A 20132-nucleotide genomic window follows, 5' to 3' on the forward strand; every position below is an offset into this window, starting at 1 on the left:
AGTATTGAATCCAATGCTTAATGCTTGGCCATTGAACAAATTTAATGCCAGTTGAATTTCAAAAATATTTGCAACATTAATTAAAAAGACAAAAGATCAATGTCACAGTGCAGTTTCAGTTTTGCATTTAATCTTCTTCAAATATTTAATGATGTTAAGCAATCTGAAGGGATATAATCTTTTATGACATCAAGATCAAGGTTGTCTGAATTCATTATTGAAAAATAGCCATTTATATGTTACAAATTTTTTGAATTTTCTGAAAACTTAATAAATACTGGGAGAAAAATGGTAGAATTCTATTAATAGTTTTTTGGGGGGTTTCAAAACAAGAAACAAGCCTGTGGGCCAATGAAGCAATAAATGTGATAAAAATCCCAAAAATATGCACCCATAAATAAAAGAAGTTTCCCTATGTGTGGTTCTATGATAAAGATAAGAATGGTGTGACTTTGTTATATTTCCAACATGTTCAAGGATGAGTAAATACAAATATATCTTTTGCAGGTTTTGCCTTTACAAACAAATTTGAAAGATGCCTACCAAAAGGGAACAGATGATGAACAGAAGTTTATACAAAATCTTAGTCTTTTCTTGTGTACTTTTTTAAAAGAACATGGCATGTTAATAGAGAGAAAAACAGAATTACATGAAGAATTATTAGAGGTGAGTTTTCTGATTATCCCTTATTGTTATACAAAGCAGTAATGATTAACAGATATAAGGATTGTCCTTAATTTTTTCTCTTTTGGTAAATAGACTCATTGACAAAGGTTATAGTTGTACAATTGCTGAGTAATCATTGCTTCTTGTATATTTGGGGGGTAATATCAATACTTATTTACAGTTTCATTTATTTATTTGGGTTGGATTGTCTTGTTTTCAATGTATGAAGTTGTCCTAAAACATACATGAAAATAAGCTTATATACCTGAATCACTTAAATAAGATATTTTGTGCAGTAATAAGTATATTTAAATGACTATAAAATTTATCTTTTCTGATTAGCTAAAAGTATAGGAATCTTCAATTATAAAACAATATATTCACAGCTGGAAAAATCATGAGAGGTTAATATAAGATTTGGAACAGCTAATGTGTACCTAAAAATAGTTATCCGTATGCACGTCAATGACATAGGTTTATGACTTCATGCAAATTCTTGTTTTTCTTCTCTTTTTCAGTGTTAATTTTTTTTAATAAATTTTATTAAATATTTCAGCAAATATAAAAGTAAGCAACTGCAAAAGTAGATGATATATTTAGTATAAAAACAAGGAGCAGCTAAATATCTTGAGCAAAAACAGAACATTGGAGAAGGTTAAAAAAAAAGTCATATGATAAAACAATTGTTGACCTTTGATGTAAGTTGATACAATAATTTATCAACCCCAAAGATATGACATTCGCCCTTGGCCTTTGGCTTTGGTTAATATTATATAATATTATATATCTGTGGTTGATAAATCTTTGTATCAACCTCATCAAACGTCAATAATTGTATAGCATTGGCAATGTTGTGCAATTTAGAATAGGCTCATTTCATTCTGTGTTCAAGGAACCTATTGAACAGTGACTTGAAATAAATGAAAGGAACAAATTTTTAAAAATAATTGGAATTAGATTTAAACAATAAAAATATATGAACGTTTTGTTTGTGTTGTAGGCATTACATTATCTCATCCTCATTTCTGAAGTAAAGGATGTCGAAATCTTCAAAATAGTTTTAGAGTATTGGAATACGTTAGCTTCAGATTTATATAGGGAAAGTCCATTCACAACATCTACATCCCCATTGCTAATTGGAAAGTCTCATCATAATGAAATGCCAGCTAGAAGGCAGTTGTATAATCAAGTACTATCCAGGGTTTGTATTGAGTTTTAGCTGGTTCATACTGGACATTTCTTGTTGATAAGTGGAACAAACAGTTTAAAGAAGCAAAGTACACACAACAGATGTCATTCAAGATAATTAACATACAACTATTACTGTATCATGCAATTATCTTTTAGATTAGAAATGCTTCATGGTTTTTGTTATTTCCCATTTTCTTAACAATCAGCAATTATTTGTCACAAAATTTCATCTATAGTAATAAATATTCTTAACATGGCACATATTATCAGATCAGATTTTTTTATTCATTCTGTCTAATTTGATTATACAAAAGCAAGATTGGTTTCTTGTGATTTAAAAATTTTTTTTTTTAGAAAGCTTGTATTAAAAGTATACTTCATCTCTTACATGTTGCAAAAAGATTCATTCTCAGTGTTTCTATTGGTTAATTTTGTTTTGCTTTATTTTATAAAACTATATTATTTTATACAGGTAAGGAGAGTTATGATATCTAGGATGGCAAAACCTGAAGAAGTATTGGTTGTGGAAACAGACCAAGGAGAGGTTGTCAGAGAATTTTTAAAAGACACAGACTCTATTAACTTATATAAAAATATGAGGGAAACATTAGGTATGCTTGTTCTTAAATATGTTTAATCAGTATTCAAGTTTTGTGCAGATCATATAAATTTCTATTGTTGTAGTTTTATGGTAACTTGGGACGAGAGGAAATAGAGACATATACACAGGTAAAAAAACAAAATTTTAATTAAGTTGTTTTAACTTGAAATGATTTGGTTCATTTATGAATTTAATAAAAAAAAATCAAAGCACTTTGGTTTTAAAGAGAATAAATGTATGTTTTGTTTTACAGTATATTTGACTCATCTTGACTACGCAGACACAGAATCAATAATGACAGAAAAATTACATAATCAGGTCAATGGTACAGAATGGTCATGGCAAAACTTGAACACAGTTAGTAGCTAGAATATTATCTCAACAAATTTAGAAGTCAGATGTAAAATTCTAATGCATTTTTTATGTAACAGTTATGTTTTCATTGGCTAAGATTTACGGTCGAATCCGCAATGGACAAGTCGTTACTAGGTTGAATTGCTTGAATCAACAAATGTTCAGTTACTTCTATGTAATCGAAAAGAAAACAACATTTACTACAATGTAATTGAAAAATAAAACAACATTTTCCTCAAAAACACCAAGTTGATTTGATATTATATAATTTTGAATTTTGGTAGTAACATAATAGCCTTTAGTTTTTATTTGAGTGACGGGGCCTCGGTGGCCGAGTGGTCTAAGTAGTCCAACCACTGTATCACTAGCCAGTCAACACTGAGGTTGTGAGTTTGAATCCCGCACAGGGCAGGTGCACTCGACTAATCTTAATTGACTAGGAATGTCAATTTTCCTACCGAAGGTCGTGGTTCTCTCCAGGCTCTCCGGCTTCCTCCACCAATAAACACTGACCGCCATTAAATAGAAATCAATCAATCAAATGTAGTCTTTCTGAATAAATTTTGGATTTGATATCATCTGATTGTTCACCTTGTTTAATCAGAATAATGGACATGAAATAAAACGTTCAAATGAAATGATTTTATGGATTTCATGCCATTCAAGTTTTGTTCAGTTAATCAGTTATAATAGTCACAATTAGACACTGATATTTTTTAGTTCATGAAAATACAAATTTAGTGAAAATTGACATCCAATTAAGTTTTGAAAAATTTCTCTTCTAGTTATGTTGGGCAATAGGCTCAATAAGTGGGGCTATGCACGAAGATGACGAAAAAAGATTCTTAGTTACAGTTATAAAGGTAAGAATATAAATAATTGTTTGTCAGTTTTTTTATATCGCCATGAATATTGTTTGCAAGACACAGATTTGATCTTAATTTATGTTAACAGAATGGAATCTAGTGTTGGATATCTTTTCATGAAAACACTAAATTCTAAACTGTATATTATATCTCTAAATATTGGTTGAAAAGGGGGGGATGGAAATAGGTGATACAGAAAAAAATGTTTTGTTTACAGTGTTCATGGTACTGCTTAGGCCAGATAATTAGATTCCTTATTCTCATATCCTTCCTTCCTTTTATTATCTGCAGATTTTTTTTTCTCTTGTAATTATTGATATATGTAAGAAAAACATACATTTTAATATGGAAATAGTTCTTGCCAATACCAGAAAAAATAAAATAAATCTGCATGGCAAAATTTAAAAAAAGAATGAAATGAGAATCATGGAATTATTTTGTTTGGCCTTATTTCTGTTGACTATAATTGGTGTTATCAGTTCACTAGAATTCAATATTATTGTAGTCATGAGACAACTTTTTAGCAGATCAATGAGTACCTGTCTGACAGAAACTATCTTGACTAACTTAAATATTTTTTGTGAAAGATTTCAAAAATAAAAATAATATACAGTTCAAAATAATAATTTAGATACTAAGTAGAGGTTTGGAGAACTGATTGCACCAAGAAAAAAAATTATATTGCATGTATTTATTTTTTCTAAAACTATAGATCATCACTTGTAAACTAAACAAAAGTCAAGATATAAAATTAAATTTTTAATTTTAGATTTAGACTAATTAATTAATGAGAAAGAGTTTACAAGAGGTGAAATAGTGACACTGCTACTGTTTCTTGCAGGGTGACTGGCTTTTTAACTGACTGTGATGGAATGGTTTCTGCTAATTAGTAAATATATTACATGTCATCATGTTCATTAAATTAGAAATAACAATATAAAACAAACATTGTATCTGGGAAAGACATTTTGAGATTGATATTTGGGTTGGTTCTCCTTTAGAACATTTTCATAGTACCTTCCCTGATGACTATACATATGGTACAATTAGGCCTAGGTTTTTTGATTTGTGGTTTATAGAATTCAATTTGAAATGTTCAGGTCATCAGGTTTGGAGGGAATCTGATAAGACAAATGTGTACAGCTTAACTGTGTAATTGAATTTTACTTCAATAAGTTTGTTCTGCTTATGATTATTATTCCTTAAAATTACAGTAACATTTTGGAGTATACCAGTCCATTGGGAAAGTTGATATACTCAGTGATATTGGCTTTGTGCATTTTGACAGCTGGTAACAACTCTTTTGATAAGGAAAGGACAACATTTTTGGACGATTTCTGTTAACTCAACTTTTAAGTCATATTTCGTCTATGTCAGCTAATCTAAAATATCCTGGTGAATGATGACAAAATTGCAGAATGACCTATTTAGAAAGGTTTCTTATGTTCAAGGAATAAAAAGCATTAAACTTTGATTTTTTTTTCTTCTGAAAAGTAGAAAGTCTGGTTGGCGGGATCTGTAAACCAACAAATTAAAAACTAGCCTTGCATTAAATTTGTTATATATGTATGAAATATTTATGCATGAAGGTTTTCTGAATTGACGAAATTGACTTTTTTTATATAAAGAAAGCATGAATTTAATGAGTACAATTTGTATTATATTGGTTGGTGTTGCGAAAATTTAAATGTTTATGTTTTCAATATTCTATTGTTTTAAAGTAAAATTTCTTCACTGATTATATATTTTATTATTTTGAAAACAATTATGTCAAGTTGGTTTGATTTTATAATTAGGTAGAAAAAAAGATAATTTAGAAATTGATGTTCTTTTTCATGGTCATGATTTTTCAGTGTTTTGAGTTTAATCAAATTGCATGTTTCAAAATGTTGACTAATGTATATTATGTATTTTAGGACTTGTTAGGGTTGTGTGAACAAAAAAGAGGAAAAGACAATAAGGCAATAATAGCTAGTAATATTATGTATGTGGTGGGACAGTATCCAAGATTCCTTCGTGCTCATTGGAAATTCCTGAAAACAGTAGTTAACAAATTGTTTGAATTCATGCATGGTAAGTTATTTTGTATAATATTAAGGTGAATTGCTGTAACACACTTTCTCTATCAATCTTGCCTAGCCCTATTATCCATGTGTACTGTTGTCATCATCCAGCAACTGTCATCTTAAATTTTTCAACTTCTCTGAAACCACTGTACCTACCAAACTTGCGATTAATAATTCTTAGAATATCTTATTTAAAGTTTTGTGTTTTTATACTACCAATCAGCAACACCATGGAAATGTGATGGTGTGAGGCCGGCTTGTGGTCCTGATGAGATGACTGCATTGTTTGGTCATGGCAAAGCTGTTACTTGAATTTGTACATGTTGACTGTTTTGGCATGAGTAATTGAAGTTGTATTGACATTTACTTCAGAGACGCATGATGGTGTGCAGGATATGGCTTGTGATACATTCATCAAAATAGCACAAAAATGTAGACGACATTTTGTACAGGTCCAGGTTGGAGAAGTGATGCCATTCATTGAGGAAATATTAAATGGAATTAATACAATTATTTGCGATCTTCAGCCACAACAAGTAAGTTGTTTGGTTAAGATAAAAATAATACTGGTTTAACTTCTGCTTGTTAATTTTGACGAGGACAATTTCCAAATGAAAAACTTTGTTAAACAAAAAAACATGTTGGCCTTAACAAGTTGACACACACGTCATTGTTGAGCTCTTATTCAGTATTAATTGCCTCTCATAAGGCCATATTAAAATATTTTCTAGATAACTTGTATCCATATTTTTGGTTAAAAACTAAGATGGTCATATTTTTATACACCCGTTTACGAGACGTATTATGGTATACCGTTGTCTGTCCGTCCATCCGTCTGTCCGTCCGTCGTCAACATGTCGGACAATAACTCAAAAACGCTTTTACCAATTTGCATGAAATTTTGGTGAATTGTTTATATCTATTGTTGTGAGCTCCCTTTTAATTTTTATAAATTTAAGATTTTACATTTCCGAGTTATGGGGTTTTATTCATTAAAAAAAGGTGATTTTCCAGTTTTCAATTATCACTTAAAAATACTTTGAGCAATTTGCGTGAAACTTTGGTGAATTGTTTATATCTATTGACGTAAGCTCCCTTTCAATTTTTATAAATTTTAGCTTTTTCGTTTCCGAGTTATGGGATTTTATTCATAAAAAAGGGGGGATTTTGCAGTTTTTGGACAATAACTCAAAAGTGCTTTGAGCAGTTTTCATGAACCTTTGGTGACTGTTTTATATCTATTAAAATAACCTCCCTTTAGTTTTTTATAAATTTCTGATATGATATTGAGGAGTTATGAAACTTTATTCTTTGAAAATGCGACATGCGTATTATGTGCTCATGGCGCAGCTCTTAATTCATTTTATGATATTACTGATGATTTGTAGATTTTCTCCTATTGTATACCACTAAGAAAATTTAACTAAAGTCCTTTTTAATGTTTATCAAAGCTTGTTTTATTTGATTTAATTCATTGTCATTAATTGTTTGGACATTGGGTTGTAAGGAAAATCACTTATATATTAGAAATTGTGCAATGCTTTTGAAAATGTTACATTAGTTTAATCCGCTCACTTCTCTTTCTTTTTTTGCATTCTGTAGACCCTTAATGGAATTTTAGTATTTTCAAATTTCTTATATTTGTTTGAGTACTACTAATGAGAAATAAATTTTCCAAATGCGCATCAAACTTCAAAATAAATTCAATATCTTGTGTGCAATCTTGTTTTATTTGGCAAAGTTTTTAAAGTGCAGACATTATATGTTAGTAGATGTGAAACACTATTAAAGTTAAAAGTCTTTTATCTGAAAGACTATTTGCATGCATAAATATTAAACACAATATAAAAACTAATGGGAACAAAAATCTAGCTCAAATTTCATAGAAATAAAGACTGCAAATTAACGAGTGTGTTGCATTGCAGCTCTTTTTAGATAAACAAGTAGGTGAGATTTTTTTTTCAATTTTAGGTGCATACATTCTATGAGGCAGTAGGTATGATGATAAGTGCACAGACTGATCAAGTAGCTCAAGAACACTTGATAGAACGTTATATGTTGTTACCTAACCAAGTGTGGGATGGTATCATTAACCAAGCAACACACAATGTGGAAGTACTGAAAGATCCTGATGCAGTAAAACAGCTAGGAAATATCTTAAAGACAAATGTCCGAGCTTGTAAAGCTTTAGGACATCCATATGTTGCACAAGTAGGTGATTTTAGTTTATCTGTCAAAAAATGAGTTGTGATTTAACTTTTCTAAATTAATTAGGAATGCTCAAACCCCAAATTTTGAAAGCCAAGAATGTATGAGTACTTGAGGAGCTATATGACCAAAGGGGAGATGTATGAATACTTGAGGAGCTATATGACCAAAAGGGAGATGTATGAGTACTTGAGGAGCTATATGACCAAAGGGGAGATGTATGAGTACTTGAGGAGCTATTTGACCAAAAGGGAGATGTATGAGTACTTGAGGAGCTATATGACCAAAAGGGAGATGTATGAGTACTTGAGGAGCTATATGACCAAAGGGGAGATGTATGAGTACTTGAGGAGCTATATGACCAAAAGGGAGATGTATGAGTACTTGAGGAGCTATATGACCAAAGGGGAGATGTATGAGTACTTGAGGAGCTATATGACCAAGAGGGAGATAAAAAGAATAGTCAAATCCACATTAGGTCAGCTTGGCCTGTAGGAGTTGGAACCTTAATATCTAAATCAGATTGGAGGTGTTTCAATAGCCCAATGATGTAGAACTTTAAAAACAGAGACTGTATCAGTATGTTAAAATTACAACAAATCTCTCTAAAAATACAAGATTTTCTATTCCTATTATTATTCATTCATAAATTTTCTGTACTGTGTTTCTTGTCAGAATTTTTGACTTTTTTCTGGCGTTCCAGATTTGTTGTGGTTATACATCACTGTTAGTTAGTGATCAAGTGATTATGAGAGCTGAGGGCTTTGACTAAATTATGAAAATAGATATCTTCTTTTTTGTGTGAAATGTTTTCAAACAAGAAATATCTTTCACATAGCACAGTATTGTATTGATCAGCCATCTGGTATAAGAATTTGCTAAAATACATTTATAGAATAATTTTGTGTATTTCCACTTCTGTTTATGAAAAAAATGTATATTTCAGCTTGGAAGAGTCTATTTAGATATGCTGAATGTTTACAAAGTAATGAGTGAGAACATTAGTAGTGCAATAGCCAGCAATGGGGAAAGTGTAACCAAACAACCTCTCATTAGAAGTATGAGAACAGTAAAGAAAGAAGCATTAAAATTGATCTCCGGATGGGTTAGCAGATCAAATGATCCTCAAATGGTAGGCTATACACGTATTTAAAAGTTGAAAAAAGAGTGTTTTGAGTTTCTGGGGTAAATGATAAAAATGGTAGATACAACGACACATTTATTTAACCCTCCTGGTTAGTTTAGTGGTTTACTGACTACTATTTAATGATTGCTTTTTATGTCATGTATGTGGTGGAGCCTTTGTCAACATATAATTGTTAAGTCTAACAGAAGTTCCCCAGGAAACTTTGTTATAATCAATGCCATAATATCTGTTCCTGTTGGCACAAATATTGTTTATAGTTTATTCCGGTTGGAACAAATACTGTAATATTTGTTCCAGAGGAAATAATATTACATAGTATTTTTTCCATTTGGAACTTCTACTATGAAGGAACTTATATTTAATGACACCACTCCTATTTGATGTGACTTTAAAGGATCAAACTGCATTAATCATCCTTAATTTATTCATTGACAAATTGTTTCATGACAACTTTCCTGTCAGGCAATATATTTAATAGTGAGTAGGATTCTATCAACCTACCTGATAACATCTAGGAAGGCACCAAAAGATACATTATTTTTTGTTTGGGGTATATTTAGCACAATGTTACATGCAGCTTCTCATTCTAATATATATATTTTTAGCATAATTATTGTTCAATATTACATGTATTGAACATAAAAGTTTTGATATTTGTTATAGAACCTGAAATAAATTATTCTGTCCAATAAAAATCTAGGGAAGAGAGGAAAAACTTTGTAAGCCCAATGATGTAGAAATTCAAACCAGAGACTGTATCAGTATGTTAAAATTGCTACAAATCTACCAAAAAAAAATGTCCATTAAATTTATTTATTATTTTTAGTTTCTAACAAAATTACTTGCTGTTCTAGATTTGTTGAAGTTTTACATTACTGTTGGTCAGTGATCATGTGATTATGAGAGCTGAGGGCTTTGAAATTATTTTTTAAAATATGACAACTGTGAAAATGATCATTATGCTTAATTTAAGTTATGGTTGCCTTTAAAGTCGACTTAGTGATTATGCGTGAAAATGTTAATGAAGCAACAGTGAGACAATTGTCCTCAAACCAATTAGAGCTATTTTCCTAATGCTTGTAGTTTAAAGGTTTGGTTGGCTTGCTTACTTTACTTGTATAAATGTTTGCTCAAGCATTGTAATTGAGATTGACATCTGAAATCAATAGATAGTTGGGTCTTCAGCTTGTATACATTATACTTAAATGTTATTGGACGTTAAGTATAATGCAGAGTATAATGTATACAAGCTGAAGCCCTGCCTATCTATTGATTGCAGATGTCAATCTTAATTACAATGCTTGAGCAAACATTTATACAAACAAAGCAAGCAAGCCAACCAAACCTTTAAACTACAAGCATTTGGAAAATAGCTCAAGATTTATTTTGCTTGATGCTTACAAAATGTGGCAAAATAAATTTCCTGAATAAGCTCTTATTGTATTAAACCAGAACTGGAGATCCCTTTTAAATATATTATTGGTATTCATTAAGATTTAATGATCTGTTTTTATGTCCCATGTAATTAAAAATATATAACATAGATTTATTATTGATAATAAATATATATTTTCAGAATGACAGTTGTTCAATAGTATTTGTAATCAAGAAAATTTGTTATTATAGAATTTGAAATAAATGTTCTGTCCAATAGAAAACTAGGGAAGAGAGGAAAAAACTTTGTAAGCCCAATGATGTAGAAATTTCAATCAGAGACTGTATCAGTATGTTATAGTTACAACAAATCACCAAAATTACTTTCTTCAATTTTCCACTTTATTAATTGTTTCTAGTTAGTTTCTAACAAAACAGCTTGCTGTTTTAGATTTGTTGTAGTTAGACATCACTGTTGGTCAGTGATCACGTGATTATGAGAGCTGAGGGCTTTGACATTACTTTTTAAAGAATGTGCATGAAATATGACAACTGTATCTTACATGAAAATAATCCTTGTGCTTAATTTTCAATTCATTTCAAAGTATGGTTTATGAGAAATAAATCAAAGTTTGTTCAATATTTCATACAGTGTATTGTTTGTTAGCGATAAAATGACAGATCCTCTTTGCAAAATTTTTAATAAATAATGCATACATGATTCAATCAAGTCATTTACTTGAAAGCTCTATGTACTAGAAATTGGAGATTTGATGATTTTAGACAAATTAAAGAACGATTTTCGCCGAATTTAAACGCTTTCTATACAAATGTTCATCAATTTTGAGAGAATTCAATTGGTAATATTTCAGAAAATAAAAGAAATAAATGCATTATTTTTTTTCGTTTTTCAGTTAAAGTTCAACGAGCCAAAGTTGTATGCAAAATTTTACCCAAATCTGTGACAAAGCCCATTTACTGTTCCTTGACCTTAAAATTACTGCTTTGATTGTGTGATTTGTTTTTATAGTGCATAGGGGAAATAAGAGGAGGAAAGAAAATACATAACACTGTTATTCAGAACTATGAGCCTAAATGTCTTGGGTATATGTGTCTTAAAAAAACAACACCTACCTACCCACTCTATAAAAGAGAGGTGAAGGATACCAAAATGACATTCAAACTCACTAGTCGAAAATAATTGGCAACACCATGGCTAAAAAAGAAAAAGGACAAACAGACAAACAACAGTACACAAAACACAACATAGAAAACCAAAGACTGAGCAACACAAACCCCACCCAAAACTGGGGGTGTTCTCAGTTGCTCCGGAAGGGTAAGCAGATCCTGCTCCACATGTGGCACCCATTGTGTTGCTCATGGTAGTACAAATCTGGTGATAAGTCTATTTCGGTAGGTCAAATTCAGGGTAAAGGGGACGGGATTGTAGTTATGACCATTGGAACATATCCATTGTAATCTCTGAAACGGATATTCCATAACGGTCAACCAACATTTGATGGCGTCTGTAAAATTTACGGTGAGACGATATTATCTTCACCACTTGGAACTCTTGGTTTAATAGCTTCCTTGTGAGCAGCAACCCTCTATCAAGGAAATCATGATTGGAAATACAAGCCCTGGCATATCGTATCAACTAGAACTAGAATATTTAGGAAAGAAACCCTAAACATGCATTGTTTTTTCAGTCCCCTACCTACGAAGTCGAAAGGGACTTTAGGTTTGCACTCCGTCTGTCTGTCTGTCCATCTGTCAGTCCAGCAAATCAGTTTTCCAGACTTTTTTTCTTCGTGCTTGAAGATATTGATTTGATATTTGGTTTATTGATTTATCATGACAAGTTACAGGTCAAGTTCAATTTTCACGATTTTAGCTTTTCTCTTTGTTCAGTTAAAGCCCTTTCCCTAGAATTAAATTTTTTATGAAATACTTATTAATTAGTAGATTTCTGTTCAAAGGGAAATAACTCATTTTTTTAAAAGACTTTTAAAAGACAAAATGACATTTTGGATTTCTTTGGTAAATTGTTTGAAGAATTTAGTGGTAGGTTTGTTTGTCATTCTTGAAGATATTGATTTGATAATTAGTATATAGTTTCATCATGACAAGTTACGGATCAAGTTGGAATTTTGTTCCAGTCTGATAATTTTGTGCAGAGTTATGGTCTTTGGACATAGAAAATTCACTTAAATAATCAGTTTTCAACAGTTTTTTTTGTCATGCTTGAAGATTTTGACTTGATATTTTTATGTAGTTTACACCATGACAAGTTATAGATCAAGTTAGAATTTCGTTCCATTACAATTAATTTGTAACCGGTAGGGGACTATGTATAGCCATGCAATACTCACAGAATGCTTGTTTTCTTTATGGTATATTTAGCACAAGGTTGGATGAAACTTCATATTCTGATATATAATATAGATGTCCTATTAATTTTTACATTAACAACAAATTGATTTTTTTTTTTTTTTCAAAATGACACTTTTCAGACAGTTGTTCAATATTATTTGTAATCATGAAAAAATGTTGTTTTAGAACATGAAATGAATTTTCTGTCCAATAGAAAACTAGGGTGAGAGGAAAAAACTTGACAAGCCCAATGATGTAGAAATTCAAATCAGAGACTGTATCAGTATGTTATAATTGCAACAAATCACCAAAAAATTTACTTAATTTACTTTCTTCAATTTTCCACTTTTTTTTTTTATTTATTGTTTCTAGAAAAAACAGCTTGCTGTTTTAGATTTGTTGTAGTTATACATCACTGTTGGTCAGTGATCATGTGATTATGAGAGCTGAGGGCTTTGAAATAATTTTTATGTTGTGTGTAAATTATGACATCTGTATCTTACATGAAAAATGATCCTTATGCTGAATTTTTAGTTATTGTTGCATGAAGTTGACTGTGATTATGCAAGAAATGTTAATAAAGCAACGGTTTTACCATTGTCCGAAAACCAATTTAGATTGTATTTGCTTGATGTAAAAAAATTTGTCAAAACAAACTTCTGAATTAGCTCTTATTTAGCCAGAATTGGAGATTCTTTTAAACAGCATTGTGGGCATTCACTAAAATCTAAATTTCGAGGAAAAACAATTGATCTTCTATTTTTATCCCCATGCAAAATAAAGGGGAGGCCATTTTGTCAGGATTTTGATTTAAGTGCTTTTAGTTTACAACATGAGGGGAAGTTGAACTTATTACAAATTTTATCTGTTTTGATTAAACTGCTTTGTGTGTCAAGTTTTTAAGCTAGACTACCTTTATCTAGTTTTAGTCTAGAATCTGCAGTGTATTGTTGTATTTACAGGTTGCAGTTAATTTCATCCCACCATTACTAGATGCTGTATTGTTAGATTACCAGAGAAATGTTCCAGCAGCTAGAGAGCCAGAAGTCCTCAGTACAATGGCCTCAATTGTTAACAGATTAGAGGTGAGTAGTACTTTATTAATCAATCAGTAGGTAAAAACCCTGAAGTTTTCCAAACAATGGTCTCAGTTGTCAATAATATAGTGTTGATATTTGACAAAATTTCAGCAGGTAAATGGCCTGAAGTTCTCATACACAGGACTCAATTGCTACAAAAAAATCTTAGAATAAAAAATTATATGTGTACTGTTTGAAAAAAGTAGAAATATTTTCCAACAAGTTCTCCTTTCAACATATCGTCCTTGATCTGGAAAAAAATATTTTATAGTCATTTTTATACGACTGCAAAAAAATTTTGAGGTCGTATATTGGTATGACGTTGGCGTCGACGTCGTCGTCGTCCGGCGCCGTCGTCCGAATACACAATGGTTTTCGCACTCTAACTTTAGTTTAAGTAAATGGATCTCTATGAAATTTTACCATAAGGTTCAATACCACAATAGGAAGGTGGGGATTGATTTTGGGGGTTATGGTACCAACAGTTAAGGAATTAGGGGCCAAAAAGGGGCCGAAAATAAGCATTTTTGTAACTTCCAGACATAACTTGTGTGTTAGCATATGGATCTCTTTGACATTGTACCACAAGATTCCATATCACAAAGGGTCAATGCTGGGATTGATTTTGGGGTTAATTGCCTCAAAATTTTAGGAATAAGGGGCCAAAAGGGGACAAAAAACAAGCATTTTTCTAGTTTCATGACAATAACTTGTGTGTAAGTGTATGGATCTTTCTGAAATTTTACTACAAGGTTCCATTTCACAAAGGGAAAGCTGGAATTGAGTGTTGTGGTAATTGCCCAAAACATTTAGTAATAAGGGGCCTAAAAAGGGGTTTAAAATAAGCATTTTTTAGTTTCTAGACAATAACTTGTGTTCAAGTGTATGGATCTCTCTAAAATTGTATTACAAGGTACCATACCACAAAGGCAAGGCTGTTATTGAGCTTGGTTTGGGGGGAAAGGGGGGTGGGGGTGATGAATCATAAGGGGGGCGGGGGTCAAAAAAGGGGTAATTTTTTTTTTTCCTTTTTTTTTTGTTTAAAATTTACATTTTAAGTTAGTTATTTTTTATCACGAAGAGAAAGTAGGAATTGAGTTTTGGGGTTAATTGCTTAAACATTTATGAATAAGGGGCCAAATATTGGTCGAAAATAAGGATTTTTTTAGTTTGCAACAAAAACTTGTGTTCAAGTGTATGGATCTCTGTGAAATTGTATTGCAATGTACCATACCACAAATTGAAGGTTGTGATTGAGGTGGGGGATGATGAATCAAAAGGGGGTTGAAAAAATGTGTGGGGGGTAGGATTTTTTTTTTTCCTTTTTTTTTCTTTAAAATTTTCCATTTAAAGATGGTTGTTTCAGATTTATATATGAAAGAAAATAATAATGATACGGTTATATATCATGAGGAATTGAAATTTAAAATTATGTATATTGGAAATTTAGGTTACATTGGAAAGTAATAATTGGCTTTGGGGGGGGGGGGGTGGTTATGGCTCTAAAGTTTAAGGAATAAGGGGAAAAAAGGTTAAAAAACAAGGGTTTCCATTTTAATAGACAAATAATTGAGTAAAGAACATTATTTAAAAGCAGTGTAAGGTTGGTAATTCAAACTCATTTAAATATCTCATCTATACTGCTTTTAAATTATGTAAATTGGAAATTTGCCAATAACTTTATTGCTAATAAATGCATTGGAAATTTGCCAACAATTTTAGTGTAATAAACTTCATTGGAAATTTGCCAATATAAAATTTTGGTGATGAAGGTTTTTTGTTTACCTTTAGCCTTGACTATGAAGTCATTTTCTATTTTTATAGCCTTATGATGTAGTTGAATTATTTAATACTTTTATGATGTGTTTAAATGGAGTTTTATCATGTTTATGGTTGCAAATTTATTGTTTTAGTATAATAAACTCCATTTAAAATTTGCCAATAAAAAATTTTTGTTTATTTTTAGCTATGATTATGATGTCATTTTCTATTTTACTTTTATGGTTGCAAAGAAATTTTTATTTTTAGATATTACTGTTAAATGATGCTGATTAAGGTTTTTGCTATGTTTAGCCATGACTATGATGTCATTTTCTATCTTAATATCTGTTATGATGTATTTAAATGGGCTTTTATGGTTACAAAGGAATTTTATTTTTAGATATTACTATAAAATGTTGCTGATGCTGATTAAGGATTTTGTTTATTTTTAGCCATGACTATGATGTCATTTTCTATTTTAATACCTTTATGATGTAATTTCCATTTTTATACGCCCGTTTACGGGACGTATTATGGTATACCGTTGTCCGTCTGTCCGTCCGTCCGTCTGTCCGTCCGTCGTCAACATGTCGGACATTAACTCAAAAACTCTTTAACCAATTTGCATAAAACTTTGGTGAATTGTTTATATCTATTGATGAGAGCTCCCTTTCGTTTTTTATAAATTTTAGATTTTGCGTTTCCAAGTTATGGGGTTTTATTCATTAAAAAAAGGGGGATTTTCCAGTTTTCGGACAATAACTCAAGAATGCTTTCACCAACTTGCAAGAAATTTTGGTTAATTGTTTATATCTATTGACATGTGCTCCCTTTTGATTTTTATAAATTTTAGATTTTACGTTTCCAAGTTACAGGGTTTTATTCATAAAAAAAAGGGGGATTTTCCAGTTTTCGGACAATAACTCAAAAATGCTTTCAGCAGTTCTCATGAAACTTTGATGAATTGTTGATATCTATTGATGTAATCTGCCTTTAGAATTTTATAAATTTTAGATTTTACGTTTCCGAGTTATGGGGTTTTATTCATTAAAAAAAGGGGGATTTTCCAGTTTTCGGACAATAACTCAAGAATCCTTTCACCAACTTGCAAGAAATTTTGGTTAATTGTTTATATCTATTGACATGAGCTCCCTTTTGATTTTTATAAATTTAAGATTTTACGTTTCCAAGTTACAGGGTTTTATTCATAAAAAAAAGGGGGATTTTCCAGTTTTCGGATAATAACTCAAATGCTTTCAGCAGTTCTCATGAAACTTTGATGAATTGTTGATATCTATTGATGTAAGCTCCCTTTAGAATTTTATAAATTTTAGTTTTTACATTTCCGAGTTATGGGGTTTTATTCGTTAAAAAAGGTGGGATTTTCCAGTTTTCAGACCATAACTCAAAAATGCTTTCAGCAATTCTTATGAAACTTTGGTGAATTGTTTATATCTATTGATGTAAGCTCCCTTTAGAATTTTATAAATTTTATTTGTTTATAGTCTGACAACAGATTTACTAAGTATTGCGCAACAGCATAGTGTATTGCACAACAGCAAGAAATCTTTAATTGAATATAAATTCAATTCATATAACCAATTTCAAGTTCTTTGACTACATTTATTCAGAAACCTATAATATGTCAAATATTTAATTACAATCCAAATTCAGACCTGTATCAAGCTTGAATATTGTGTCCATTTTTGCCCAAACTGTTCAGGGTTGGACCTCTGCGGGCGTATCCAGCTGCGCTCAGCGAAGCAGTTTATTAGATATTACTGTTAAATGATGCTGATTAAGGGTTTTTTGCTATGTTTAGCCATGACTATGATGTCATTTTCTATTTTAATATCTTTATGATGTATTTAAATGGGCTTTTATGGTTACAAAGGAATTTTATTTTTAGATATTACTTTAAATGTTGCTGATTAAGGATTTTTGTTTATTTTTAGCCATGACTATGATGTCACTTTCTATTTTAATACCTTTATGATGTATTTAAATGGGCTCCCATGTATTTAGATTTTTGATTATTTATACATGTTACCAAATTGGTCCACATTGAACAAAAACGGTCCAAATTTCAACTTTATTACATTACATCAAACATTGAATTCTACATATTCTTTGATATATTGAAATTAACAAACAATTTAGTTTATGGATATTCCACCATAATAGGTAAATTAAATTTTTTCCAGTTCTTACACCACATTCATCCTGTGTCAGAAACCTATGCTGTGTCAAATATTTAATGACAATCCAAAGTCATAGCTGTATCAAGCTTGAATTTTGTGTCCATACTTGCCCCAACTGTTCAGGGTTCGACCTCTGCGGTCGTATCAAGCTGCGCCCCAGCGAAGCATTTTATTAGAAATGAGTATAAAGTATGGAAAATATTACATCACACAAAAATGGTCAAGTTTGTAGTACTGCCGACAGTAAATATGAGGAAGGGTCAAAGTTGTTTTACAATTAATACATGAACTGGGTTTTTAAAATTTCCCATTTTATGTGTTAATAATTGAATGACATATATTTGTATTTTTAGGGTAATATAACTAATGATATGTCTCAGATATTTGATGCCGTATTGAATGACTTGATATTTGTATTTCCATGGTAACATAACTAATGATATGCCTCAGATATTTGATGTAATATTGAATGGCTTGATATTTGTATTTTCAGGGTAACGTAACTAATGATATTCTTCAGATATTTGATGCAATATTGAATGGCTTGATATTATTAGTTACATAGTGTGCTAGTGACCTAAAACTATATATATGAGTCAGTAAATTCCATATTGGGTGCGAGCGAAGCATGAATCCCCATTTGGAATTTACTGACCCCATAAATATCGTATTAGGTCACTAGCACACTGTGTAACGAATTTATCTTACTGACTATCTTAACATGTGGTATTTAGACTAGTGGCCTACCAAAGTGATCAAGTCTTCTATATAAAGAACCTACTTCCATTGGTCTATACAAAAACAATTGCCAACAATAACAACTTGTTAGCTTTTTTATGTGTTTAATGAATTTATTTCAATCGTTCATCATCAATTTCTTTCTCTGTTGAAACCTTTAAGATTTTTCCTCAACACCGTGTTGTTTTCCCAAAGGGACGTAACACCACTACTAACTGTGTATTGAAATAAACGACACCTACTAACCCCATATGAAATATACACTGTCTCCACACGGTTGCTTTTAACCAATCATATTCCTAGAAATGTATAGAAGGTAAGATAATTCTATTTTCAGGGTAACATTACTAATGATAATCATTAGATATTTGATGCAATATTGAATGGCTTGATATTTCTATTTTCAGGGTAACATAACTAATGATATTCCTCAGATATTTGATGCAGTATTTGAATGTACATTAGAAATGATCAACAAAGATTTTGAAGAGTTTCCAGAACACAGAACAAATTTCTTTCTGTTGTTACAGGCAGTCAATACACATTGTTTCCAAGGTAATTTCAGAAGCGCTGAAATCAAAGACAAAACATCTTTTTAATTGCTGATTATACATACACAAACTTGACAAAGCCTAAGACAAAGGAACTGATTTTATTGCTGTTCTCAATCTCAAGGTCGCAGTTTGGCCATAAATATAGAGCTAAATACTGAAATCATGTAAATGTTATTTATTACTTAAAACTTTTTAAAATAGTTCAAAATAAACGTACCAATATGCAAATTGTCTTTTTCATGTTTTTTGTTTTATCAAATAGACTTCTATGATAAATGTATTGACCCTTAAAATGATTTGATATCCTGATAATTGTATTTTTTTTGACGTTTTCCCTAGATATTACTGATCTTTTATTGTTTAAGCATCTGACGATTATTAAAAGAACTTAAGTTGTAAAATTAACTTCTTTTTCAGCCTTCCTAAATATTCCACCAGCACAATTCAAATTAGTGTTAGACTCTATAATATGGGCATTCAAACATACAATGAGGAATGTAGCAGATACAGGGCTTGACATTCTCTATCAGTTATTACAAAATGTGGCACAAAAGGAAGAGGCAGCTCAGAGTTTTTATCAAACTTACTTCAAAGACATTTTACAACATGTTTTCTCTGTTGTAACTGATAGTTCTCACACAGCAGGTAAATTTACACGTAACTCAACTAACTGGAGCAGACTTAGTATTGAAAATTTGTCAGAGTTGTGATGAAATCTTGATAAAAGATAAGGGCAAAAATACTGTTGAAATACATTGTTTTAAACATGTTTTGAATCTATATTTGCTTAAAATGTAGCTTTTCATTTGATGTAGATCATTGAATATTATTTGAGTTGACAACTTAACTTTCAGAGAACATTTACAGGTAGAGAATGCTTTAGTTGTTTATTTTTACTGAGTTTAAAGTTATATCTGTTTGGAAGCGTTTAATTTTTGTTTCTCCTGTCCCAG

The 20132-nt window shown here is 30.8% G+C and overlaps 1 protein-coding gene across 3 annotated transcripts in view; it reads left to right on the plus strand.

The window, feature by feature from the left end:
• LOC127698601 (exportin-1-like) overlaps nt 1–20132 on the plus strand; it is a 41338-nt gene that overhangs the window by 12567 nt on the left and 8639 nt on the right. For all 3 annotated transcript variants that reach the window (XM_052202133.1, XM_052202134.1, XM_052202132.1), the window contains exons 10-21: nt 508–666; nt 1667–1867; nt 2330–2468; nt 2712–2815; nt 3598–3675; nt 5595–5751; nt 6117–6280; nt 7716–7955; nt 8899–9084; nt 13809–13931; nt 19033–19180; nt 19597–19824. In XM_052202133.1, coding sequence (XP_052058093.1) covers nt 508–666; nt 1667–1867; nt 2330–2468; nt 2712–2815; nt 3598–3675; nt 5595–5751; nt 6117–6280; nt 7716–7955; nt 8899–9084; nt 13809–13931; nt 19033–19180; nt 19597–19824 — 1927 coding nt within the window. The remainder of the gene's footprint in view (nt 1–507; nt 667–1666; nt 1868–2329; nt 2469–2711; nt 2816–3597; nt 3676–5594; nt 5752–6116; nt 6281–7715; nt 7956–8898; nt 9085–13808; nt 13932–19032; nt 19181–19596; nt 19825–20132) is intronic.

This window comes from Mytilus californianus, unplaced genomic scaffold (assembly GCF_021869535.1).
Source record: "Mytilus californianus isolate M0D057914Y unplaced genomic scaffold, xbMytCali1.0.p SCAF_4, whole genome shotgun sequence".
Classification (NCBI taxonomy): domain Eukaryota; kingdom Metazoa; phylum Mollusca; class Bivalvia; order Mytilida; family Mytilidae; genus Mytilus; species Mytilus californianus.